Source organism: Crinia signifera, chromosome 8, assembly GCF_055691185.1.
Source record: "Crinia signifera chromosome 8, ASM5569118v1, whole genome shotgun sequence".
NCBI classification, from domain to species: Eukaryota; Metazoa; Chordata; class Amphibia; order Anura; family Myobatrachidae; genus Crinia; species Crinia signifera.
In genome coordinates, this window is record NC_139224.1 from 172994426 (window position 1) to 173021942 (window position 27517).

Here is a 27517-nt window from a genome sequence, read left to right on the forward strand (position 1 = left end):
CTACTGTACTTCTCCATATCCTATCCCCTGCCTGGCTGTGGGTGGCTGCATCTCTGCTCTTCATGCCTGGGGCAGGGTGGCGAGAAACTCCACCACGTTACGCATTACATGTTGCTGATTGCTGGTGTGTGTTCCTCCGAAGGCTTATTTACCGGCTTTACTCAATGACCACCCTTTCTGGTACCAGCCTATGCCTCTGCAGACCATTACCTATTGTAAATGTTTGCTCCACATTCTCCTCCTTTAAGGCACTAGAAAATGATTGTTCCTAAGGAGCGCTTTGTATATAAGCAAAATAACGCCAGCTCTACACTTGGAAAGATATGGACTCCGTGGCTAAACTCAGTACATTCCTCCCCTGACCCTTTCATTTAATCGCCATTGTTTTTACCTCCATACTCCGCACTATGACGATACTTTTGTACCACCACAGCTGCGCAATTCGGGTACTGCTTGGTATTTGAAGACACCAGGATTAACGATTGTTTTTTCTTTTAATTTGGTTTTATTGCTTTTTATCTTGTTTAGTAAAATTTAGACAATTGTTGTCTAAGTTGGTAGAATTAGTTGTGTTTATGTAAAAACAATCTTACAAAAACCACATTCGTATACAGGTTTCTTGATTTAGTTGTTCATTGCTTTGCAAGTTTGCGCACATTGTAAACAGTATCGTGTGTATTTTATGATACTGTTTTTGGTCTGGTATATGCTTGTATTACGAACGGCAAATGGTCTTTACTTGCTTACTTATATCATAGGTTTGTCCCTCAGAACCCTCTCCCCCATTATGGTAATGTCTTTCACAATTAATTGCCGCAATTCGTTATGTGCTAAACCTTCATTTAATTTAGATCACACGTACAACCAACTAAACTTGTCTTCTTTTATTGACGATTTACAATCAGCAATTAAATCATTAAAAACAAACATTCACGACATGCTGACGATCCGTCTAGCCATTCACGGACTTGCATTTGCGCAGAAGAAAAGAAAGGATTAGATACAGAAAGTACAATTTGTTATTACCCAGGGTTTTGAGCAGGAAGCTTCTCCAATATGATTCTCATGTTTTCAGGATTTCCTTCCAGGTGACAATCTACTTGGCTGGGTTGGTCCACAGACAGAAATCCTGAAAACATGACCTGTTGGGATCACATGAGGATTGTAGCGGAGGTGCAATAATAGAAAATCAGTCACCTTGAGAATCTTCAGTTACAGTAGTGGTCATTTATATATTTAGTACGCCCTCCCCGTCATCTCCAAATACCGATTATAAAACTGCATTTAATAGATTATAAATATGGGTGTTTTCAGTAAAGGACTGAGAGATTACTGCAGTAGGTGGTGGAAAAAGATTATATATGTCAGTAAGGAAACAAACAATACCCACAGCGGTCATTATCTGTACACCAGGATTACTGTTGCACAACCGTGTCATGCTAGATCATATATCCCAAAATTTAAACATGTGAAATCAAAACAAATAGTAATAATATTGTATCCAGACACGCCCTCTTTTGTGCAAAACTCCTCCCACTGTTACCCAAGCCGGGAGGGGTACGGCTATATCAGCACAAACTCCTCCCACTGTTGTGTTAGCCAAGCCAGAATGTGGACAGCAGGGAAGGGTGTGGCTATACAAGCACAATATCCTCCCACTGCTGTGTTAGCCAAGCCAGGATGTGGACAGCAGGGAGGGGTGTGGCTATATCAGCACAAACTCCTCCCACTGTTGTGTTAGCCAAGCCAGGGTGTGACAGCATGGAGGGGTGTGGCTATATCAGCCCAAACTCCACCCACTGTTGTGTTGGCTCTGCCAGGATCATTAGCTGCACTAACTTTTTATTCTAATAATCAGACCCCCAACGGGGGTCAAGATCCCAGTTTGGACCCCTCAACCCCATCCATGTGTCAAAACCATACACAAATATCCTGACCTAGGGCCATCTAGCCTTGGGTGGTGAGTGGGTACTGCATTAGTCATACTGATCCTGCTTAGTATTGTTTCAATCCCCCCATTGTGTTATGTGTATCGCAACGCAGACACATTTGTACAGCTAGATTTCCCCTGCACCTCTATGAGATATGAATATATCCTCTATGCACTGTATACACCTGCAGAATGTGATATTGCATCAGTCCTTACTCATACTCAGTGCTGTTGGTTTTGATGTTGCCATCATTTGAAGTAGCGCTGTACAGAGTATATTCAGTCGGATGCTCCTCTGCGCCGTTGCATTGATCAGTTTTCCCATGTGATTGTGTATTGTGGGTGCATATCTCATCTATAGAAATAGATTTTTAGGATATCATTATGAGGGTTACACGTTACGCGCTTATTTCTTCTGTGGGGCAATGAAGGGGACCTTGGTGGTTTGGAACATGACTATTGAAACCTTGGACGGAATTGGTTACAGGATTTAGAGCAAGGCTGTGGCACACCATTGTACTACACCGGATCATATTCCGGTAACGGGCACAGAACCCTACAGACAGGACTTTTCTATCCAATGCAGAGCGCCCAACAAGGAGCATTAAATGCAATCTGCTATGAGAGGGGGTGTTAATGCTACAGCTTATATACTAAGAAAGAGGTATTTGCAAATTAATATTTAGAGAACAGACAAGTACAAACTACTCTCCAACAATTACATTCTCTCACCCTTTGTGTTCCGTTACAGAGAACGGCCCATTGTGCTTACAAGGTACATGTCAGACGGATACGGCTGTGCTGTCTTATACTACGCGGGTCCTTGGTATCAAATGATCAGTGCGGTGGCTGCCCTGTACCCACACCTGTGCTCTACGCAATTACCCTGCCGCGCCTACACTTTATACATAAGCACTTAACAGTAAAAATAAAATCCAATTATATAAATATACTAAGAAGTCTTCACATTTAAGAAAAGGGTGATTGGATTCGCCAAAGCATCTACTACCTTTCTTATTAAAATAAAAGTATTTCTTCAATCTTCAATGTCAGGGCATGCCGTGCATAAAGCAGCCAGTAGGCTAAAGTGTCATACCATTAATAGTGGTTAGATTACTACAAAATAAAAAGCCGCCCATATTGGTCATATCTTCCCCCGAAGCAATGCAGGACAAAAACCCAAAACTGCATAAGTAACCCGTGTTACTTTTTCATTGGCCACCAAATCCTGGTCTGATTTCTGATTATATATAAAAATACAATTTAGAGGGCACCGTAGGAGCACTGGATAAATACACTACATTTAAAAGTGCCTTCCCGGTTACACGGCACATTTTCACAAAATGTGCAGCAATCCAAAAAAGTTCCCAGTTGCCCTTCGATACGCACACACAGGCGAGGTCCTGACTCGGCAGGTTAGGAGGGCTCGATTCTGCATGAAGAGCATGGGGAACGCACGTATAACCCAATTCAGTCACCCCGGGCATGGCGGAACTGGTTCTACGTAGAGCCATACATGGAATGTGTTATGTACAATGGCAGGACTAAAAGAAAACTTAAAACATTTACATAGGTCACCTGAAATAAAACTCTCAGTTTATCGCCTGCTCTCTTAGAAAACATAAATAGGACACTTCAGATCGCAGTGGAAAATGCCGTCTAATTCTAGAACAGAAAGATTTGTTTGGGGAAATAAAAAAAGAAACTAAAAAAACAAAAACATAAATGACTGACTTCGCTGTTACGCTAGGGCAGACAAAGCAAATAATTAAACATTCCGCGTCTCCACGTCAATCTTCTCTTCGGATGAGCCGGCTTCCGATTCGGCGATTGCGACGCTTTGCCGCAGTGTGATCTCGGGGCCGCCGCCGTAGATGGACTGTAGAAAATGCCACGTGTCTTCGGATATCTGCCCGGAATCTGCGCCTATAGATTAGAAACCACAACATCATACTTACTTAGAACCTACAATATGAAGTCTTTGGTATTGAGTAAACTTCTGTGAGACGACAAGTCCCGGCTATTGCCTGGCAAGGCTTGTTGGGACAAGATCCCCGGATGTTGTGGAACTACAAGGAGACTGCCCACTTCCATTTAGAGGATAAAGGTAGTAACAAATGGGGTATCAAAAAATGAAAGGAAGCAAAACGATCAATGGGGTATTCAGATTTCCAAATTAGCCAATCACAATTACACCATTATGTTCCGTGCAGCTGCCTAAAGGCGGAGGACACACTGGAATGACGACCGTGCTGTGCAATGAGACACCGTACCACCATAAATAATGCACAATCGCCGTACGATGGTGGAATGTTTCATTACTAGCTGCACCGTGCTGGCCGTGGGACTGTCCCATTGGATGTGCAGCACATCCGATGGGACGATGTAATGGAGGATGGCCAGGAACTATGGATTGGGCCATATACACTACACGTTCCTGGAGATTGTCCGAAAGTACCAGTATTGCACGTTGTATCATATAATGTGTGCCCAGCTTTAGTACTAAGGTATAAGAGAGTCCGTAATGTGCAGCACCAAACATTGTGTCAGCATATATATGATTTACATAATCCCCCATTATAGCTCTTATGCTGACATAATACATAGCTGCTCAGATTATTGGGGCTCATTCGGTGCCAGCGCATAGCTAGGTAATCAGCGTCACTCACCTTGTCTCAGGGTCACATGCCCGCTCTTGGTGACGGCCATTTTTGTGTTATCAATCGGTCCTGGAGGATCTGCACAAAACACAATGAAACACGATCTGAAAACCCACTTGTGTAAAGATTGCATCTGAGGGACAACAACAGATCAGATTGCCACTAATACCCCTTTTACACCAAGGCATAACCCAGGTTGGACCCAGGTCAGCGTTGGTGTAGAAAGGGTCAAACCAGGTCCAGTAACACTGGTCTCCTACCCAGGTCCTGACCAGGGTTGAAAACACTGGTTGGACCTGGGTCGTGGGCGGTGTAAATGGTCCAAACCCAGGTTGGGACATCCGGGTAGTGCTGAAAGGATACCAGAAGTGCTGGACGCCTTACCACAGTGCGCTGCAGTGGCAAAAGACAGCAGCCAGGAAGGATACGGGCAGTGCACACAGAAATCATAATTGGATGCAGTATCATTTATATTATTTTTTTTTTGGGGGGGGGGGGGGGGGGGCTGGAGGGAGCACATGGGAGATTCGGTCTGCTGCTGCAGGGGAGGGGGCTGGGGAGAGAGCACATGGGAGATGCTGCACTTTTATACCGCTATGTGCGCTTGAGCACTGAATAAAACTTTTTGAAAAATATTTACAAAATAAACAAACCAACATTTTTCAATGCTAACTTGTCAGGTCTTTTAATTTTAAATCATTGAAGGAAGGTTGGATGGCAGTTTATCAGTCCTAAAATGGACATTTTTAATGTCATCCATAGGGAAAAGCAGGGCTGACCCAGTTTCAGTGTAAACGGCGCAGATCTGGGTCCGACCTAAGTCACAGTGCTGTGTAAATGGGGTATGAAGCTGGGTCCAACCCTGGAAACTCCCGTGTCCAAAGACCAGGGTCCGACCAGGGATTTTGGTGTAAAAGGGGTATAAGCTAGCTAACCTGATGCCAAACGGTTTATGTGGACCTGTGGGCAAACACAAAGCAGGCCGCCATGGTCGGGTCTAAACAGAAAGCGAGACCGTTCTACATAATAAACATCCATCTGTACAGAGTAATATGGAATTGTCCTTCTACAACACCTATGTAGAGGTCTTATTACATTAAATGAATATGGACCCTACACACTCCCTGTGGGGTCAGGTTTAGCATCTGGTCAGGTTAGCGTGATTGAGCAGACGGAGCGTTAGGATAACTTACCGATGTCCTTGCCCTTCACGAACCCTTCCCATTCCCGGAACCAGTGCATGCTGATGCAGTAAATCACGGCCAGAGAGTCTTCTTCTTGGAAAGCCTTATTTAGCTGGGGAAACACAGGCGTTAGGGGGTTAACGGGTTACATAGGCTGATAACCTACGTGACCGCTCCGCAGTGCTCCGAAACCGGCAGCCAGATGTATTTGTTACGCACAGGGGCCGTAGATGCTGGATTGTTATTGCAGTAACAGCATCTATTGCACCGCGCCTGTTCTACAGCAAAGCCCGGACAGGGGATAAAGATAAACCACTCTCCATGTGTGCAGTCTATGCTGGGAGTTGTAGTTGCCTGGTCCATGTACGGATTACACATCGTGCAAAGAGGGCTGAAGAGAACCAGTGTGTTCATAAAGGATATTGGTCACTATTTACAGACCATATATTGCCGCTTTCTGCTTGTGACCGTTTTAGACAATATCCCACATAATATTTTTTTATGGTATTTGTGTACTAGCACAGCGCCCACGATATTTGGTCGCACAACATATAATCACAATGTTAAATGCACCCCCACTACGAATGTGAACCCGAAGCGTGGTGAGCGCAGTGAGCCCCGAGGGGCGGCGGTACGCGTCCTACAACCTTTTCATACCCCCACTATCCATGTCGGCGTGGAGTTGATTTTATATAGTGTGGCGAGCGCAGTGAGCCCCGTGAGGGGACGCATATTACTTTACATGTATTCCGCGGGGCTCGCCAAGCTTCGGGCTTGGTGGCTCGCCACACAATATAAAATCAACTCCATGCCGGCGTGGATAGTGGGGGTATGAAAAGGTTGTACGATGTGTACCGCCGCCGCTCGCCACGCTTCAGGTTAACGTTCATAGTGGGGGTGGCATGGGGGTGCATTTAACATTGTAAGCCCCCATTAGGGTGCTTATACAATTTTAAATCGCATACCATTGTATATGCGATACAATGCCATACAATTCGATGGTATACAATTTTAAATTGTATAACATCGCATCGCATGCCTTATGGTCTGCGATGCGATGGGCGCTGTGCTAGTACACAAGTACCTTTTTTATTTATAACTTCAATTTGACTTTACAACTGATCACAGGTATTTAAATGTGACCTTAATGTACGATTGTTTCTTATCCAATTGTATAAAAATAAAAAAATGCCTGGTAAATTTAATGAAACGTCTGAATTAACAGGGAATGAGTCTTCATAATTATGTAACAGAAGTCCACGGACGCATTAATGTAGGATGCGACCATTTATCATCATTAATAAAAGAGCAAAAGGTGCAAATGCGGCACAGAAGTTTCCACGTCGCACAGACCTGCCGGGAGTCAGTTATGGGGGTCAGGAGGTAGCGATGTTAGAGCGGAAGGGGCATCTACACTGAGGAGAATACGCCTGCGCAGACATCTCATTTACCCGGATGAAAGTCTCCAGTTCCATCTTCCGCCTCTTTTCGATCTTGTCCAGCTCGGTCTGGCAGGTGTAACACACATACAGGTGATTGACAGCTGGGCCACCTCCAAATCTATAACCAATGTTGCAGAAGAAGAAACCTTTTATAGTATATAATATCTGATTCAGGGAACATATTAATAAAATGACCACGTGACAGCAATACTCGCAGTGGAGATATTATATGATATCTGCATAAACTCTTATTTGTATTATTAGGATTAAGGCTCTAATAAGAGGTAAATGCAGATCCTGTGGCAAAGGTGTCTTTGTACACAGTGCAACTGGTAATTCCAGCTAATCCTGCAACCGATGGAATCTGCACAGAGAAGTGTCTGTAATGCGCCACTTTGCCTAAAAAGTAGCAAGATTGATCGCAGATATGGTGCAGTCGGGAACATGGATGCAAGCCACTGCAATTGCCACGCGTTATCTCCCAGTATCGCCCAATAAAACTGCCTGCGTCCAAATTTGCCTGGGGGGGGGGGGGGGGTTTGGGGGGCCTTGCACCGTCCCAGATTGTATCGGCCCGATCTGCCGGAATTGGGTGGAAAGGGCCCAAATCGTATAAGTGTATGGGCACCTTAAGACTAATACATGGAACATGTTTCTGTGCCTTCTAATGGAGTTGTGTTACTTTCTCTTGTATGATCTGCCTGTCTGAGACCTCGTTATAATCCATACACTAGAAAAACCCCTAACTTGGGGGGGACCCATTCATAGCATCAATAGACTGAGTCCGGTACCCACCTGCTATATAAATATTCCCAGATGTTCTGCGGCAGCATAACCACCAGATCTTCTATCAGGCCAGCCTTACGGGGAGGAACGCCTAGCAAGCAGATATAGACACATGTTACATGTAGTGCACCATGTCCATTCATACCCACACACATCTACAATCACCAGATCTTCTATCAGGCCAATGGTGTGTTGAATATAAATGCTTTTTTATATATTTTTTTAATGTTTTTCATGTGATTTATTTGTTTTATGTAAACCCCACCGGCCGGTGCTCTCACTTTTAAAAGTGTTTAAAACTTTGTATCAGTAAATAAAATTATATTGATTTTTATTAAACCAAGTATCCATAGTGTCCCTTCGCGCCGTCTACCTCGTATGCATTGTTTTTTCTTCTACAGAGGGGTTGAGTATCCCCTCTAGACAGCAGCAGGGACAAATAATTTCCAGCGCTTCGCTAGCATTACGTTTGGTTCTATCAGGCCAGCCTTACAGGGAAGAACGACTAGCAAGCAGATAGAGACACATGTTACATGTAGTGCACCATGTCCATTCATACCCCACACGCATGTACAATCACCAGATCTTCTATGAGGCCAGCCTTACGGGGAGGAGCGCATAGCAAGCAGATATAGACACATTACATGTAGTGCACCATGTTCATTCATACCCCGCACGCAAAGGAGGGGAATGGGAGCAGCAGGAAGCCACAGACTGAGAGTTATATAGTGGGAGGAGCAGGGTCCCCAGCAGCACAGAGTATATCAGGAGATGAGTGATGTGTCAGTGAGTACAGCGGTACATGTGACAGGGGCAGTGACATGACGTGAGGAGAGGCATGGAGTTAGCAGGAAGCAACAGACTGAGAGTTATATAGTGGGAGGAGAAGGGTCCCCAGCAGCACAGAGTATATCAGGAGATGAGTTATGTGTCAGTGAGGACAGGGCTGCATGTGACAGGGGCAGTGACATGATGTGAGGAGGGGAATGGAGGCAGCAGGAAGCCACAGACTGGGAGTTATATAGTGGGAGGAGTAGGGTCCCCAGCAGCACAGAGTATATCAGGAGATGAGTTATGTGTCAGTGAGGACAGGGCTGCATGTGACAGGGGCAGTGACATGATGTGAGGGGAATGGAGGCAGCAGGAAGAAGGAGTTTGCACACTGCCACCAGAGACTTACCCCCATGCACACACAGAAAATCATTATTGGTTATAGGCCCGGGCTCCGCAAAGGTCTTGAACTTGTTGAGCCACTGACGAGAAATATAGAACTGCAAGAGACTGGGCTCCATCAGGTTCAGCAGACTGGTCACCCGTCTCCGTTCCTTCTGAGCGTCTTCGCCGGACTTCCTGTAGAAACAAATATAGTCGGGAGATTTAAAGCTCCTGAACTATTAATATGCTCGTTAAAGACTTTATTAGCTGCAAAATGCAGATGTGTGGGGCCAGGAATGCGGCTACTCCTATTAATGTCCAACATGGAACTTTCAGATTATCGGGATATTTCTTGCTGCGTTCCTCCAGCCCTTGTCACTCACTGACGTCTACAGTCCCCAACTGCCAGCAGTATCAATGGCGGCTGCCAGTCCTTCCCATTCACCTCACTAATACAGACTGTGATGCATTAACACAGAGCATTACTGGCGCACATGAGCCACAGCAATAGTCGCTGCGGTTATATCTGGATCATTTTCGTGCTGGTTTCCCATCATTCTGGAGAGGTCCAGCTTGGTGCGCAGGAAGGACCCATGTGATCCTGTGAGTGAATAAAATGACGTTACCTGTAGAACAGCACGTAGGCCTCTGCGTTCTGCACGGTCACCTCGCTGACTTCTGTCACAGTTTGGTCGTCAAATTCATACCAGAGGTTGTTTAGGTTGTTGCGGCAATAGGCGATGTAGTGTCCGCCTGTATAGGGAGGAGGTGGTACGGTTAGAACGGAACAGCAATAATTCGGCATTATACTGTGTGTTGTACAGTACAGCGATTGTTTTTTGGCCGGTATTTTACTGCCCTTGTTTTGTTCTCTAATATAATACAGATTCAAGTGTATGGCATATCGGTCGCTGAACCCCTATTGCTTTTCTACATATACTATATACATGTTTTAAAAACAATTATTTTCCTTATTAGCCATATTTGGGTTCCACTCAACATATACGGCACAAGTTGGGATTTTTATGAAGAACTTTGGCATTACCTATGGCAACCAATGCGATTCTAGTGGCCATGCTTGTTGTGCAGGATGATCAATGAAAACAAGCATGTGATTGGTTGTTACTGGTGACAATGCATTTTCATACGTGCCTCAAATATAACCATCCGCTTTGGAGAGGTTACTAGTAACTTATTCCATTAAGACTCTTGATCTGGTGCAAATCGTGGGCCGGGGGCAGGGTGCCAAATGCACCCCAGGCCAGTCCTATTTTCAGTTTCTTGGGCCGGCCGCTGGCAGTTGCAGACAGCATTACAGTGCTGAGCTGTCTGATGTCAGAAGCCGCGGCTGCAGAGAGGCCGGTCTCCCCTCCTCACGGCTCAGACTAACGGAGGCTACCTGAGATTGCTACTGGGACTGGGCACAAGGTTGGTCCTTCTGCTGCAACTGAAGCAAGCAGCACTGCCAGGGAGTGGCAGTGATTGTCGGGCAGCCACATTGTGCACACATCATTATGGTAGATTCCAGAAGCAGCGGTAGCCGAGGGGCTGCTCAGAGGCTGGTTAGTAAGAGCACTGTGCTGCAGCTACTGACCAATAGTATTGCCTTGTCATTGACCAGAGGCTGGTGAGGAAGAGCACCGTGCTGCAGCTACTGACCAGTAGTATTGCCTTGTCATTGACCAGAGGCTGGTGAGTAAGAGCACCGTGCTGCAGCTACTGACCAGTAGTATTGCCTTGTCATTGACCAGAGGCTGGTGAGTAAGAGCACCGTGCTGCAGCTACTGACCAGTAGTATTGCCTTGTCATTGACCAGAGGCTGGTGAGTAAGAGCACCGTGCTGCAGCTACTGACCAGTAGTATTGCCTTGTCATTGACCAGAGGCTGGTGAGTAAGAGCACCGTGCTGCAGCTACTGACCAATAGTATTGCCTTGTCATTGACCAGAGGCTGGTTAGTAAGAGCACCGTGCTGCAGCTACTGACCAGTAGTATTGCCTTGTCATTGACCAGAGGCTGGTGAGTAAGAGCACCGTGCTGCAGCTACTGACCAGTATTATTGCCTTGTCATTGGGCTAATTGATGAGTTTTGAACAGAGCAATTTAAATGTTTTTCAGGCCAAATAATTTACTGTGGTTGTCACACCTTAAAACACCAACAAAACCTGTCTAAAGTCCTGGTTAGGGCACGCAAGTTTCCTCTCCCTGTCACCTTCTGCCTGATATCACTCACTGCCTCTCCTGGTCACCCACTGCCTCTCCCTGCTATCATCCACTGCCTCATTCTCTTTCTGTCAGTCCCGGCCTATCACCCTCTCACTAACTATATGTCGTCGTCGTCCCTGGCGCCACACTCTGCCTCTCCCAGACATGACCCTCTGCCTTGCATTCTCCCTGTCTCTCCCTGTCTCCTGTCACCCTCTCACCATCATACTCTCCTGTCACCCTCTGCCTCCCCCTTCAACCTCTGCCTTTTCTCCCACTGACTGCCTCTCCCCATCAGCTCACCGTCTCACGCACTCTCTCCCTGTCACCCACTACCTTTTTATATATATATATATATATATATATATATATATATATATATATATATATATATATATATATATATATATATATTAGGTGATTCATCGCGCCCTACGGGCGCTCTTCACACCGGCGTAAGGGGCTACGCCCCTTAATTTGTGAACATTTGTATTGTGAGAAATATGGTTAGAACTGTATGAAAGATGCCCTGTATTGCAGCTTCTGGCAGTGGGTGAGGGTCCAGCGTGGCAGCACAGGAGTACCGGACGGTGGCCCTGAGTCAGTGTCTCCTCCTACTGGGTGGGAGTTAGGGTGCATGAGAGCAGGAGGCTGGGATATGAGGCATGATAGGGGTATGTGGGCAACACAGCGTCAGCGATTACCCAGTGGTGGAAGTTACGGTTCAGGAGAGCAGGAAGCTGGGTAGTGATAGGGGTGTGTGGGCATACGGGGGACTAAAGAGGGTGGTGGACACTGTGCAGCTTCTGCCAGTGGGTGAGGGTCCAGCGTGGCAGCACAGAAATACAGGAGTCAGTGTCTCCTCCGACTGGGTGGGAGTTAGGGTGCATGAGAGCAGGAGGCTGGGCGGTAAAGCATGATAGGGGAATGTGGGCAACACAGGGTGAGCGGGTCTCCACTGGCGGAAGTTACGGGGCAGGAGAACATTGATGGCAAAAGTATTCAACATCGGCCATAAACCATCGATTATTTGAAAATCATTGATGGTCGATGGGCATCCCTAGAACTGGAGGAGGGTGGGGGACAGTATGCAGCTCCCGGCAGTGGGTGAGCGTCTCCTCCCACTGGGAGGGAGTGAGCGTGCATGAGAGCAGGAGGCTGTATAATAGTGGTATGTGGGCAAGACATTGATAAAAGTTGTGGCGCTGGTGCAGAGGGCAGTGGGGAAACCTGCAGTGCGGCAGCCAGGGCCGGATTTCCCACCTAGGGGCGGTACCTGCTTGTGGTGGTACAGGATCCCCCATTGTCACGGGGGTACGTGAAATGTGGGAGCGGGGGCCGCGGTGGTCGGCTGGGGGGTGGAATTGCCGGAAGGGGGTCTGGGGGGTCTGCAAATTGCGGGAGGGGGGGTGGTGTGTGGGGATCCGCGGTTAGCGGGAGGGGGCGGGGGTCCGCAAATCGTGGGCGGGGGCGCGGGGGGGCTTGAATCGTGGGAAGGGGGGTCCGCAAATTGCGGGAGGGGGGTTGTCGGGGTTAGTGAATTGCGGGAGGGGGGGTTGCGGAGGTCCGTGAATTGCGGGAGGGGCGCGTGGGGTGCCGTGAGTCAAGGGGGGGTGGTGCGGGAGTCCGTGAATCACGGGAGGGGTCATGAATCGCAGGAGGCGGGGGTCGTGGGGGGGCTGCGAATTGCAGGAGGGGGGGTGTGGGGGGTTGCCGTGAATTGCATGAGGGGGGCGTGAATCAAGGGAGGGTGGGCGCAGGGGGGTGGTGCGGGGGTCCGTGAATCGCGGGAGGGGGCATGAATCGCGGGAGGGGGGGTCGTGGGGGGTTCCGAATCGCAGGAAGGGGGGTATGGGGGGTGCCGTAAATTGCGTGAGGGGGGCATGAATCGCGGGAGGGGGGGTCCCCGAATGTGTGAATTACGGGGCGGTCGCAAATCGCGAGAGGTGCCGAGGGGGCCCGCAAATTGCGGGAGGGGGCGCTACGGGGGGTTTCGTGAATCGCGGGAGGGGGGGTCGTGGGGGTTGCGAATCGCAGGAAGGGGGGTGTGGGGGGTGCCGTGAATTGCGTGAGGGGGCCATGAATCGCGGGAGGTGGGGTCCCCGAATGTGTGAGTTAGGGGGCGGTCGCAAATCGCGAGAAGTGCCGAGGGGGCCCGCAAATCGCGGGAGGGGGCGCTACGGGGGTTCCGTGAATCGCGGGAGGGGGCGGCGCGAGTTGCGGGAGGGGGGGTCGCAAATCACAGTAGGGGGGGGGTGCCGTGAATCGCGGGAGGGGGGGTCGTGGGGGGCCCTTTTAATGCCGGGAGGGGGGGTCCCGCGAATCGCGGGAGGGGAGGATGCAGGGGTCCTGCGAATCGCGGGAGGGGGCTCGCGGGAGGGAGGGGTCGCTGGGGTCCCGCGATTTGCGGGAGGGTCGCGGGGGTCCCGCGTTTCGCGGTAGGGGGTGGTCGCGGAGGTCCAGCGAATCGCGGGAGGGGGTGGTCGGGTCTGGGACGGATATTAGACAGCACTTACATCGACAGCCATTACATCGACACCATTAGTTCGACAGCTCAATAGGTCGACATGGTTTTAGGTCGACATACCATTAGGTCGACATGTCATTATGTCGACAGCTTATTAGGTCGACAGCTCATTAGGTCGACATGTTTTTAGGTCGACACTGCCATTAGGTCGACAGAGTCTATGTCGACAGTCAAAAGGTCGACATGGGTTTTTTCACTGTTTTTTGGCCGAAATGTCGACACAGTCGACTTGGACACAGTTTGAAGTGTACCGCAGCCGCTCGCTATGCTTCGGGCACGGTGCCTCGCTGCGCTCGGCACACTATTTTATTCTCCCACCACGCCCTAGTGTGGATAGTAGGGCATGAAATACCGCCTGTCGGCACATGTCGGCTCAATAAACAGTGAAAAAACCCATGTCGACATTTTGACTGTCGACATAGACACTGTCGACCTAATGGCAGTGCCAACCTAAAAACATGTCGACCTAATGAGCTGTCGACATAATGACATGTCGACCTAATGGTATGTCGACCTATTGAGCTGTCGAACTAATGGTGTCGATGTAATGGCTGTCGATGTAAGTGCTGTCTAACAATAGTCCGGATACCGGGGTGGTTGCGGGGGTCCTGCGAATCGCGGGAGGGGGGGTCGCGCGATTCGCGGGAGGGGGATCGCGGGGGGTCCCGCGAATCGCGGGAGGGGGGGTCGCGGGGGGTCCCGCAAATCGCGGGAGGGGCGGGTCGCGGGGGGTCCCGCGAATCGCGGGAGGGGGGTCACGGGGGTCCTGGCAGAGGGTAGGGATGTGCAGGAGTAATGGTGAATGGTGGCTGTGGAGTAATGGTGGATGGTGGGCGTGTACTGTAGCCCTGGCTGGGCGGGGGGAGGTGATGTCAAGGGTGTGGAACGTCAGACACATGAAAGTGAAACTGTTCTACACAGGAACGTTCTCCACAGGGGTTGAGTGACAGATCTGGCTAAATATATAAGAGATATACACACATACACACACACACACACACACACACACACACACACATACATACATACATACACACATATACACACCCAATTTATTACTGGCTGGAGCAGAGGTACTGTACTCACTGCTGGCTGTCCCATGGTGACAGATCACAGATAGGAGGTCATAAGTCACAATCTGTCCGGGGCTGTCCTTGGCGAGGAATGGCTGCAGGTCCAAGCCCTCCAGCGGGAAGGACACGTGGGTCCCGATTTTTGTGGAAAACATCAGCTCATGTCTGAAGCGCTTCAGGTGTATGCTCAGGATCTGCAGGAGAGAAGGTTATTCTGAGCAGCCAGTACATACACTCTCCACTCAGGTTGCACTACCAGGACGATCCTGGAGGGGATAGATGGGAGATCAATACAAGTGCTACTGGATGATGATGTCAGTAACCAGCGCTAGTAAATGGCTTGTGATTGGCTGTTTGCAAGAGCTTCCCTAAAGCTTTCTTTGTCACAGAATGTCACACGCACTACTGATGCTGACAGAACGCACCTTGGCCCTTATTCATATATTATCAAAATGGGCAAAACCATGTGCACTGCAGGTGGGGCAGATGTAACGTGCAGAGAGAGTTACATTTGTGTGGGGTGTGCTGAAACTGAAATCTAAATTGCAGTGCAAAAATAATGCAGCCAGTATTTACCCTGCACAGAAACAAAATAACTCACCCAAATCTAACTCTCTCTGCACATGTTACATCTGCCCCACCTGCAGTGCACATGGTTTTGCCTATTTTGAGAACAAATTTGTACTGCGATCAGATCTGAATAAGGGCCCTTGTCATTTACCCCATTCTGCTGCCAACTTGGCATCAGCCCATATGTATTGGATCCTATCCTCATGTGTCCCATGGGGATAAATGCAGATTTTGTATAAGGTATTATATAGCCCTCTACACACACGTCGTTTTGCTTTAGATTCGATGTTAGATTTGATTTTCTATTAGATCTGGCATTAGATCTTCCCATTCAATTTGGCATTAGATCTGTACTTTTGCATTAGATATCGAATTCGATTTACAGTCATGGTACATTGTACACATTCGATTTACTGAATCGAATTCGATATTTCCTTGGCTGCACAGTAGATTTTTCTTTTTCGATTTTAAGAAAATGGGAGCGCGCATCGAATCGAATGCAGATCGAAAGTGTCCTCAAAACCATTCAATGTGGATTCGATTTTGCTTCTATAAGATCGGATCGAAAACAGGGAAATATCAAAGTGTGTATACACAGCTTAAGAACGCACCTCAGGAAACTTCTGAACTTTACAGAACTTGACGCCATTTCTTAACCTAGAAAAAAAAATGCAAAAAAGACACAGAATATTTTTTTAATGAAATCCTTAATTAATTGCAAAGTCTAATTAGAATGAAAAGAATCAAAGACAATTAATGCTCCATTTAGCGCATAAGATAGTGTTCATTCTAGAACCCTGCACCTCTCAAGACCTGTGCAGTTCCTCTTCCCTTCCTGGGGTGTCAGTCTCTGCTGTGGTGCCGCTAGCACAGCGTTGTCTGTATTTTAGCACTGATATGCAGACCAGACTTGTGGTAGAGGCACCACTGCAGATAGCAGTGAAGAGGAACTGCACAGGTTGCGCTAGAATGACCAGGACGTCTGTATGAGTAAGGTAGTGTCACAGAGCAGAATATTATCACCAATTCAATAAAACAGCAGCTAATGATTACTTCAGCAAAGGGAAATTCGCAAACGTTGCCATTAATAACATTCAATGAATGTCCAGAAAGAGCCGTCAGCATGAAACGGACCGCGGTCTGTAGCCATTATGTCAACATTCAGAAGATCGACACCAGAATATCAGCAAGGTCATTATGTCAACACTGCGAATGTCGGCAATACTGGTTTAGATTTAGGGATTTAACACTAGAAAAATTATATATGTCAACAAGGACGCTGACAATGCTTCCACTGTAAATTACATGCGTTACTTAGCTGACATTTCTAAGTAGTTCTAATTTATTTCTTTTAAAGCGCAACAACTTGGAAAACTTACTTTTTGCACTTTTCACAGCTGTACATGTTGTCACCTGCACAAACAGACACGGGACAGTCAGCGCGGGCAAGTCATAGAGCGTGCACTACTAAAATCACTATTTTGTTAAGTTTGTAATATCTTAAAATTAGGGAAAAATAAATAAATACATATTTCTCAAGAAAAAAAAAAAATTATATATATATATATATAACAATAATTTTCAAGTAACTGACCTTTGAGTTCATCCCTGGCAAAGAAGGCAGCAAGACAATCCTGCAACGTGACCGTGGGACCCCAAAACCAACTAAAAGGACGAGACGGGAAAACAGACCGCAATGAGACGGCTCGGCCTAGATATAACGCCCAGTCCCCCAGAACCGCAACCCACTGCAACTGCACAAATACCTTTTAAAGTATTCTAGGAAAAACGCTACCCAGCCCTGAGGGGCGTAGGCCTCTCCACAGGAACCGGCTTTGATCAGGGAGGTCTGGTGGCTTGACGAGTGCAGCTTAGCCAAGTCCTCCTTCCCCGGGATAGGCAAGGAGAGGTCTTGGAAGGTTTCTAGCGTTACAGAGATCTGAATGGGAATAACAGAACACATTTAATACTAGCATTTGTCAGTGGATTCTGTGGATTACACTGTAATCTAGCTAAAGCCACCTAAATTCTGGTTTCCATGTAGTGATTTGTGATAGAGAAGCACCACCCTTATCTGCCTTTCCCAAAGGACAGAACAGAGCGCCATGCTGAGTAGTTGTTTTATCTTGTAGAACTATAATTTCAGTGTTGTTTATTTATGAAGGTTGGTCCAATCAGAGCTCGCGCCAGCAGTCACTTGCATAAGGTAGAGGCAGCCCCTTGGGAATGCACTAATAATGTGCCTCGGGGAGATCAATCATTCCCTTGGACATTGGGATAACCACATAACAGCTGGTAACAGAGCATAGGTGACAGGTGCACTTTAGTACATGGCAGCAAGATGATCTCTACACCACCTTACAGCGAGCATTACAGCTGAATAGGGAAATCTCTGCAGACCGGAGATTAATCATTCTCCGCGATTACGCTCCAGGTATCAGATGGAGCAGACCCGTCCTCTTTATATACAGATAACATTGTTTTACACGAACACGCTGTAATGTGTCCGTGCCGGTCACCGCTGCCATAATCATTGGATGCCAGATATACTCCAGCCAGAGATATATGATTGTATATTACATTTAACTATAAAGCCAAACAAATATAAATGAGATGAGTTTGTATATTATAAATTACCTTCTTTTATTTTCTTCTAACATCAAAAACCTTACTGTCATATGTATCATAGATTGTATGACTGCAGGAGCAAGGTTCCCCCGAGTGCGTACAGCACAGAGGGTGATGGGTAATGACTTACTCGGTCACATGTCAGACACTGCACGGAGCTTACAATGGTGCCATCAAACACGTCCGATATGACACTGCGATGCTTCTTGTGCCGCTTCCTCTTAGGGAGACATACGGATGGAACTAGGAGACAGAGAAGGTAAATGTTCGGATCATATATATGTATCCATAACTACAATACGAACACTAAGGAGGCTATTCAATTGTTTATGCGCTGCACTTCTGTTGGACTTCTCTCCGGAGGACTGGGTGCGAGCGCCAGGCTCCTTAATTGTAGCTTTATGCTACTAATCCTGTGCACTGTGGGCGCAAAAATGCAGCGTTGCAACCAGTGGGGGACTGGCAGTGCAAACAACTGAATAGCCCCTATCACATTAGATGGGAGCTACAAGCACTGGATCTCCTCATTAATGATGGGTTCTTTCTGTCACTGTAACATTAAAAGGTACCAAAAAGGTGAGAAGGGGCGGAGCTATATACAGTTTGAAGAAAACTGTCAGTGGTTGTCATGGCGATCATGAGCCACCACCTCTAACTTACACCCCGCGTCTACGTTGTGTATGAGAATTACGCAGCGCCATTTGTGAGCTGGGAGTGGAAATTCCCCGGTACCTTTTTTGTGACTTGTCCAAAGAGCTCCAGGTTTGGGGGGGCTGCTGGAAAGGTGGGCTGTAGAGCCATCACTAAGTAAGGGTGTTTGAGAAGCAGATAGGTCACTCATGTTCACTTCCGTGGCATAGTCTACAACACAAAACACTCAATACTTGGCAATCCTTCACATCCACAATAAAATCGGGTACTTGTGTAGTTTCACGGCGCCACCGCGCGCACAGTGAAACGTTGAAACTTGGCAGTCTGCCAGACTCTGTGTTTACTGTGCGCGTGCCGCTCTAGCTGTTCTCAGCGCAGCGCGTGGCTGCTTTCCTTATGTAAGCTACGTTATCAGAAGTGGATAGTGGGGATATGAAAAGGTCGTAGGACGTGTACCGCCGCCCCTCACGGGCTCGCTGCGCTCGCCACGCTTCGGGTTGGCGTGGATAGTGGAATTAACAAGGTCGACAGCTGTTACGTCGACTAGTGTCATTGTGAACAGGTTTAATAGTGTACCCCTAGACCCTACTAAATTTAGATGCCCCCATCTTAGTGGTTTGCAGGGAGTCTGGATTTAGACGTCTAAATCTAGACTTCTAAATTGCCGGAGGAGTCTAAATTGCCGGGTTGTCAGCGGTGCGCAGGACTGCCTATTTCACTGTGGAACTACAAGTACCACAGTGACCAGTGTTCCCTCTAAGCTGTGCGCACGTGCGCGCGCACACAACTCGACGAGCGTGCGCACAGACATTACAACAGAGCGCACAAAGCAGCAGTGGTCCCTTTTTGCAGTTGTGGACTCAATTAATGTGTGTTTCACCCATTAACTACATTGTGTACTGTGTTTTGAATGTTAAAATGTTTAATATCATTTTGAAGTAAAGTTAACACAAATGCTGAATGTCATTTTCCAGTTATATATAAGTGACGCACAAAATGTTTAATTTCCTTCCAAAGTTGCACAGCCAAAATATTTTGCCACACACAGCCTTCGTAAAATTAGAGGGAACATTGACAGTGACCTGTCAGCGCTGGGCAGCGTGCGCTGCTGCTGCCCAGCGCTATGCTGATAACGTAGCTTACATAAGGAAAGCAGCCACGCGCTGCGCTGAGTACAGCTAGAGCGGCACGCGCACAGTAAACACAGAGTCTGGCAGACTGCCAAGTTTCAAAGTTTCACTGTGCGCGCGGTGGCGCCGTGAAACTACACAAGTACCTAAAATCGTGCCGATGTACTGACCGCACTTACCGGACATCCGGCTCTGTATCTGAACCTTCACCGTTCCTTGAGAGCTGTAATCTCCTTCCTCCACCAATCTCTCCAGGTTCTTCTCCAGATCCTGCAGGCAGTTGTTCTGAGTTAGGTGACTGGAGACCTTCTTCTCCTTCTGCCAGGACTTCTGAGGCTCCTGAGCCTTCTGGTCCTCTTGGATCAGCATGGTGGATTCTGAGAGTTCCTCGGACAACTTCCGACTTTCGCTTTCAGCGTGATCACTGCTGGACCCCGACTCGCAGGACTGGAAGTCACTGTCTGACACGTTCCTCTCCTCCTCCATGACCTCCTCCAGGGCACCCGGCTGTGGGTCCTCTTCTGCCTCAAAAACTTGCTCCTTAAGCTCTTCGTGCAATATGTCCATCAAACAGCGCAGGAATTCCTGAGCGTCCTGCAAAGTAAGTCAGGCAGAAACGGAATTCGTGGTTAGTGTTCCCCTTCACAAGATGCTACTCCCACCACCACCACCACCCAACTATGATTCAAAAAAATGGGTGTGGGCTACAGCAGCCTTCTGCCAATGGACAGAGATTACTGGTTAAACAAAAGCAGCAGAAACATCTGCCACACATTTCTCCCAAACAATCCCTTTACTTTTGGGACGTATTGACTAAAACTGACTGGCGCGAACCATGATCTAGTAGTTCATGACATGATCGCACTTTGTGAACCATTATTTTAAATTGTGGGCTGGAGTCAGACGCATCCGCTTTACAGATGGTCACGGAAGCCTTCCACCTTCCACCCGCATATGCCACCTGTAATCCGCAGAACGCCCTCCCCCAACCACTGCTTTATAACAGCTCGGCCTGCTACTTCCTAATGCCAGCGCGTCTGCATGCGGAACGTCACAGTCTGTTTTTACATGTGTAGCCATCATCGATATGAATGGACCAGTACCCAGAGCAAAAGATCCACCTGAAACAGGCGTCCCATTGCCCGTGATACCCCTACGAAATAGGGTCGTCGCATTGGCCACTGTCTGGAAATACCAATTTTGCAGAAACAATGCTCTACACTGCGTATGCCTGGCCCATGTAATGTTAGCAGGTATTTAGAATGGCACTTGTGTACCGCCAACCCCGTATCTGTATAGAGAGGAGGATACTGTCCCCAACATAGAAGATACACAAAGTACGAAGAGGATTGACGTGATGCGCTGAAACAAATCTCTGGGCGCAGTTCTGGAAGAGCAATGCGATACAACCACGGACAAGCTGCTGCTTGCTGAGCGACTTACCTGTTGGGAATAGCCGCGGAACGTTGGGTTTACTGACTTTATGCCTTGGAACAGGTTAGTAGGTACAACAGAACCGGGCCTGAGGAGGACAGGGAAAAGCAGAGACCAGGAACGGGTCCGGTTACTTCATTGTCTAGTTGCATTAGAGATTTGGGGGTTCTGGACTGAAGTTAGATATTTTACAACAAAAACGTAACATCAGTAATCCACCTGTGTCTTATTTCACAGACAGACAGAACCACGTAGCGGAGAATACAGGGGGGGGGGGGGTGTGTCTAGTCACTGACACATTATTATTGTCTGTATGCTGACATGTGATATACCTGGTCTTGTGCCAGATTTCCGTCATCAGCTTCTGGTAGCTTTTGCAGAGCGCGGGCTTCTTGTCTGTACGCGCCAGACCGCCGCAGTCCAGGAAGAAATGTGTAAGGGGAGGACTATGGAGAGAACGACCAACAATCACAATCTGATCAAACTTTATCTCCTTTTCTCAGTTTTATTTTTCAGGAAACAAGAATTAGGGGGAGATGTATCAGGTCTTGGAGAGAGATATACTGGGGAAGTTGCTAATAGCTTCCAATTGGATTCTGTCATTTTTCTATCACAGCCTGTAAAATGACAGTTAGGAACTGATTGGATGGTACTCTATGTCTCCACACTTTGTTGCAGATTTATTAAATCCGGTGAAGTGATAACGCGGAAGTGATAATGCAGCAGCTGTTCAGCCCCCAACTGTCATTTTTCAAACCCAGTCTGTAACTTGACAATTAGGAGCTGATTGGCTGCTGCATTATCATTTCCACGTTATCACTTCACCGGATTTAATAAATCTGCACCAAATCACTTCACCAGATTTAATACATCTGCGCCTTTATCACGCTCCCTTAATTATCCCAACACTGTAACACAAGTGTTCTGCAATATGATTAGTGGTACCTGCCCAGCCACACTTTGGGGGATATTCAACTGGCCGCAAGAACCCACTTTCGTGCGAATAATAGGCTTTTATCGCAAATTTCAAAAACAGACTTATTCAAATATTTGTCGCCAATAATTTTTCAAAAAAGTTTTATTTCACATTTCTTTTCACCACTTGTGAGCAGGTGAAGAATTGGGGAAAATCCCAGTTTAAAGGAGGTTGGGATTTGGTTCAGAACCCCTGGGACACCCACCTAGGTGACTACATAGGCACCTAGAAGTTTTTAATTATTTTTAATTGGGTAAAAACTTCATTTTTGCATCATGCTAGAAATTGGGGCCCAAGGTATCGAACATGTAAAATGGGGTTCTTTATGAGTGGGACAAGAGTTTTTAGGCTTACAGGTAGGAGTAATCGGTTTTGTTTTGGGAACAAGAGGCTTAAAAAGGGCAGAATACATAATTACACCCATTTTTACATTCACCAAATTTAATTTGAGCACTTATTTTGCGTAAAAGCGCTTCCTTTTTAAATAAACGTAACAGTCCTTTGACCCGGTTTAAGTATTATAAATACTTTTAATATGACCACACTTTAATCCTATACTTTATAAAGGTACAGGCAGATTTCCCAACTTTCACCTACACTTTCCACTGCTTCGCCAGCAAGAATTATCTCGTTTTCACACATTTGCAATTGGATAGGTCAAAAAACAAGATTGCGCGTACCGGCAAAAAGTCACTTTTAACGCCAGAAATTTCTGCATTTTGGAGCCCAAGTAAATATCCCTCTTTGCATTTTAAAAACTATATGGGGATGGGAAAATGTGAATGTTGGAGACACATGGGAGAGGTACCGGATCTGCGGTTATATGGCTTACCAGTTGGATAACGCTTGTAGTGCCGCGTTCATATAACACGTATTGCCGATATTTTTAAGCCCAGTTAGACCTGTTTGTGAATAACACAAAGCTCTGATCAATACAGGTAAAATCAGCACAAACTAATCACAGCAAAGCTACAGATCTGGATAATATAACCTAGATGTACGAGACATGGTTCAGTTTAACGGCTTCCTAGAATCTCCTCAGAAACCAAGTTTGGGTAGTTTCCATTTAAATCGCTTAAAGCAGGTTCCCAAACTGGGGCCTCTTGCAACGTAACAGTCCAGGATATAAGACAACCCATAGCTGAGCACAGATGGGCAAATCAAAAAGACAATACATACCCCTTTTAGACATACGCAAAAATCCCGGGATTTTTCACATGTACGCGCATAATCCCAGGACTAGCGGATGTCTGAATGGCTCTACAGGTGCCCATACACGGTCCGTTAATTAGTACACATCGCATGCCTTATGCATGCGATGCGATGTAAAGCTAGTACAAAAAGTATGTGCAGCACATACTTTTTCTACCGTACGATGAGATGCGCGGGAGCGCGCATCTCAGAGTACAAAAGGGACGCGGCAGAACGGAGCGTGTATGGGCTCCTTACCTGGGATAATAGTCGGCTAAAAATTCCGGGTCCTGCGCACCTGCAATAGACCTGGGATTTTTAAAGCCCCGGGATTGTACCGGGTTTATAATCCCGTATAGTATATCTGAAAGAAGTTTAAGTCATCTGTGCACCAAGCATCGATAGCCTTAATACACTGAAACACCAATTACACTCAGCATTTGACATCGTTAAAGGATCATAAACAACTTCAATACTATGCTGGACTATATCTGGCATTACAGAGCAGGTTACTGAGCAGATATATACAGTATATAATGTACGCATGTTATTTGTCAGTGCACAGTTTAGTAATAATCTATGCGTTTGGAGTGCTAGGTGGCAGCGTTTGCCTACCAACGAACAGAAGGAATTGCACAGAGATAGGGTGTCGCTGCTCGGGTGCGCTGTGTGGAGTGGCACAGACTACATTCTATTTTTGTATGAGATAAGATAAAGGAGTGGAGAGGGCACATTTTTTGGGGGGGGGGACGACTCTATGCAGGGTGGACAGATGCAGCGCTATGTCCACTTCACGTAAAGATTCTAGGTTAGCGCCAACTCTGAGCTGGTGGAGATTAAATATTTTCCTGCGCTTTCAACAAGAATTACGCCGCACCTTTCACTGGCTGAGAGTCCAACGGTCGCAGCGTTTTACCTAATGCCACCTGGAATAGTTATATAACCCAGGGAAGGCAAACCTGTGTGCCAAGTGTGCCCGCCGCTCTGTCAGATGGGATAGTATCGGTTTGCCTGGCACAAACAAGGAAATCACAGAGGCCGTGGAAAGGGCAGCAGAACACAAAACCAGCTTTTCCCGTTTCTCTGTGACATATAGGGGGAGATGCAACCGCTGAAGAATCTAATTGGCTGTCTCTTTAGAAAGTTTGATCGTTCTTTGCATGGCGGTAGTCTCACAGTGGCACTACCCGCTAGGGAGGGAGGGCAGCACTAGAACCCCTCCGATAAGCCCAGGGTCTTATACAGCACAGCTTGTTTAAAGTTGATCCTGACACAGAGATACGATGTCATCACTAGGAGACATTCTACAAAAGGTCTTCAATTTGGAAAAAAAAAAAAGCATAAAATCTGCACAAAAAATAAAAGAGTTAAAATGTCATCGTCAAACTCGGTCCTCAGGACCCCACACAGTTCATTGTTACCAGGTCACCCGGCAGGCGCACTCATTACTCACTAAAATATTTTAAAAGATCCACAGGTGAAGCTAATTATTTCACTTGATTCTGTGAGGAGACCTGGAAAACATGCACTGCGTGGGGTCCTGAGGACAGAGTTTTGTGTCGTAACGTATACATAGTTACATAGTTACATAGTAGATAAGGCTGAATGAAGACTTGCGTCCATCTAGTTCAACCTATGTTTATAATAGCTAATCCCTTGTTGTATAGTATGTTCTGATATTTTAAAGACATATTATGTTACTTATTCATACCCATGGATGTTTTTAACCAATAAATGTTTATCCAACCTTATTTTAAACGTATATTTTTAGTGTCTGCCGACACCACATCTCCAGGAAGAGAGTTCCAAAGTTTGACTGTTCTGACTGTAAATATTTTTTTTTTCTAGATGAACAAAATCTTCTTTCTTCTAATCTAAACTCGTGCCCTCGCATCCTAGATTCCTGTCTAGCAGAAAAAATGGTGTTTGACAGTTCCTTATATTGGCCCCTTATATATTTGTACATATTGAGCATATCCCCCCTTAAACGTCTCTTCTCCAGTGTAAATAGTCCCAAATTGCTTAATCTTTCCTCATAGCCTAAAGTCTCCATTCCCCTAATAAGCTTAGTTGCTCTTCTTTGGATTTTTTCTAAGTCTATGATGTCCTTTTTATAGTGCGGGGCCCAGAACTGCACTGCGTATTCGAGGTGCGGTCTAACCAATGATTTGTACAGAGGCATAATTACTTTTGAATCCCTAGTTTCCATGCCCCTTTTTAATACATGCGAGAATTTTGTTGGCCTTTTTAGTTGCTATATTACATTGAGCACTACACCCCAGTTTGTTGTCTATTTGGACTCCTAGATCCTACATTTAATAAAAATGTTAAATAAAATGGGTCCTAGAACCGAACCCTGAGGCACTCCACTTAGTACCGATATCGTATCTGATACGGCACCATTCACAACCACTCTTTGTTCTCTATGTATTAAACATGTCGGAACAAGAATGTCGACACACAGTTCTTTTGCTTATTGTTAGTGGTAGAGTTAGAGGTTACATTTTGAAGTACAATAAATTGGTTGTTGACCTATATGTCAACATTCAGAAGCGGTCAACATTCTGAAAGCCTTCTGAAGGTTGTCTTTTCATAGCCCTCCCTGTAGAACAGTGTGACCTTTGAATATGGGACCGACACACTGGGCCTGGATGCAGATGTGGTGAGCATCGATGCTACTTGGAAGCCGCAGTGATGCACACATATACAGTGACGCAGCAGGAGGAGTCTGCTATAAGGAGAGCTGCTGCAGCTACCATGCGAGTAGATATTAAACAGACATGTATCATTGGGTTTGTGCCCCTGTCCTTCTCTGCTCTGTAAACTGACCTCTCGTCTTCAGCTCGTCCTCCTCTTCCAGTTCAATGTCCAGGTTCTCATATACTACGGCTGGCGGAGTTTTTAAAGTCAGATTTGAGGTCATCCTTGAATCCTTTGGAAACAATCGCACAGAGATACAGAAGCTTTAAGTTACGCGTCTCAATATTAACAGTATTAGGAATAAATCCTGGCGTCACAAACAGGAAGTAGCGGTATAAGGGTAGCAACCAGAATGACAATGGACGGCGGGAGGATGAAAAGTATATCCGAACTTCACCAGACTATAGGGCGGTATTCAATTGTTTTTTCAGCAACATTTCAGCTTGCTATTCGCGGGGGGTGGGGAAATGCGCGACAGCTTGACCATAATAAACATGATATGCGCATAAAAAAATAGATCCAATATCGCCCTATGATCTTCCGTCACTTTAGGTTGGAGATCGAGATTGATATAACAATTGAATATCCACCCATAAAATAATTACAGATATAATGTATAATCACGGGAACGATTCAAATGTGCGCACAGGTTTACGGTTCTAGACCAGGTCCATTTGTGCACAACAAGTGTGATAAGTAATACCAGCTCTCCCTAGTCTGCATCGGGTAACTGCTATTTACAAGTGCCCAAAAACAATTGAATTGCCAACAAAGAATGAGGAAGGGGAACGTGACATCCCAAAATGTAAAAGGCAATTTTTAATCCTGCCTTTTGCCAAAGACTATTGACGGCAGTCAGCCATAACCACCCTAAGTGCAATTATTTGGGGGTGCTAGGATCAGCATTAGAGAAGCCCCACACTGACCATATGCATGGTACAATCTTGCAATTAGTTGCAAAGTGCTTCCTAATTGTTCGCTGCTCTACATAATACAAACCGCCACTGCTTAGCATATCGTACTTCATTACTTATTTATAAAATAGCAACTTCCGGTCCCTGGATCCCATTATTGTGTATCCCCTGTCCTGTATACTGCTGATGTAACTGCGCGGTACAGGTGCGTGCAGCGCTGTATTACCTGCGCAGAGTTGTCCTGAGGTTTCCCGCCGGGGGACGGAGCGCTCAGCTTCCGGTCCAGAAACACTTCCTTGCTGCAGGTGTAGCACCAGACACGGAGAGTGGTGAGGTTCACAGTGAGGCAGTGCTTGGTGTCCT

The 27517-nt window shown here is 46.6% G+C and overlaps 1 protein-coding gene across 3 annotated transcripts; it reads right to left on the reverse strand.

Moving 5' to 3' along the window:
- Positions 1 to 869: 869 nt before the first annotated feature.
- On the reverse strand, positions 870 to 27517 carry USP33 (ubiquitin specific peptidase 33). 3 transcript variants are annotated; one of them, XM_083157795.1, is made up of 20 exons: positions 27381 to 27517; positions 26370 to 26472; positions 23182 to 23251; positions 21706 to 21819; positions 21383 to 21461; positions 20119 to 20533; positions 18891 to 19019; positions 18289 to 18401; positions 17297 to 17469; positions 17125 to 17195; positions 16910 to 16943; positions 16142 to 16187; positions 14974 to 15154; positions 9784 to 9910; positions 9183 to 9352; positions 8012 to 8093; positions 7226 to 7334; positions 5784 to 5886; positions 4600 to 4668; positions 870 to 3856 (listed from the first exon to the last, which is right to left on the reverse strand). In XM_083157795.1, the coding sequence occupies exons 2-20, from the start codon at positions 26461 to 26463 to the stop codon at positions 3699 to 3701; spliced, it is 2337 nt and encodes a 778-aa protein (XP_083013921.1). In that variant the 5' UTR covers positions 26464 to 26472; positions 27381 to 27517; the 3' UTR covers positions 870 to 3698. The 3 variants fall into 3 exon arrangements, with proteins under 3 accessions (XP_083013921.1, XP_083013920.1, XP_083013922.1); XM_083157794.1 differs by having other exon boundaries at positions 20110 to 20533; XM_083157796.1 differs by lacking the exon at positions 18891 to 19019.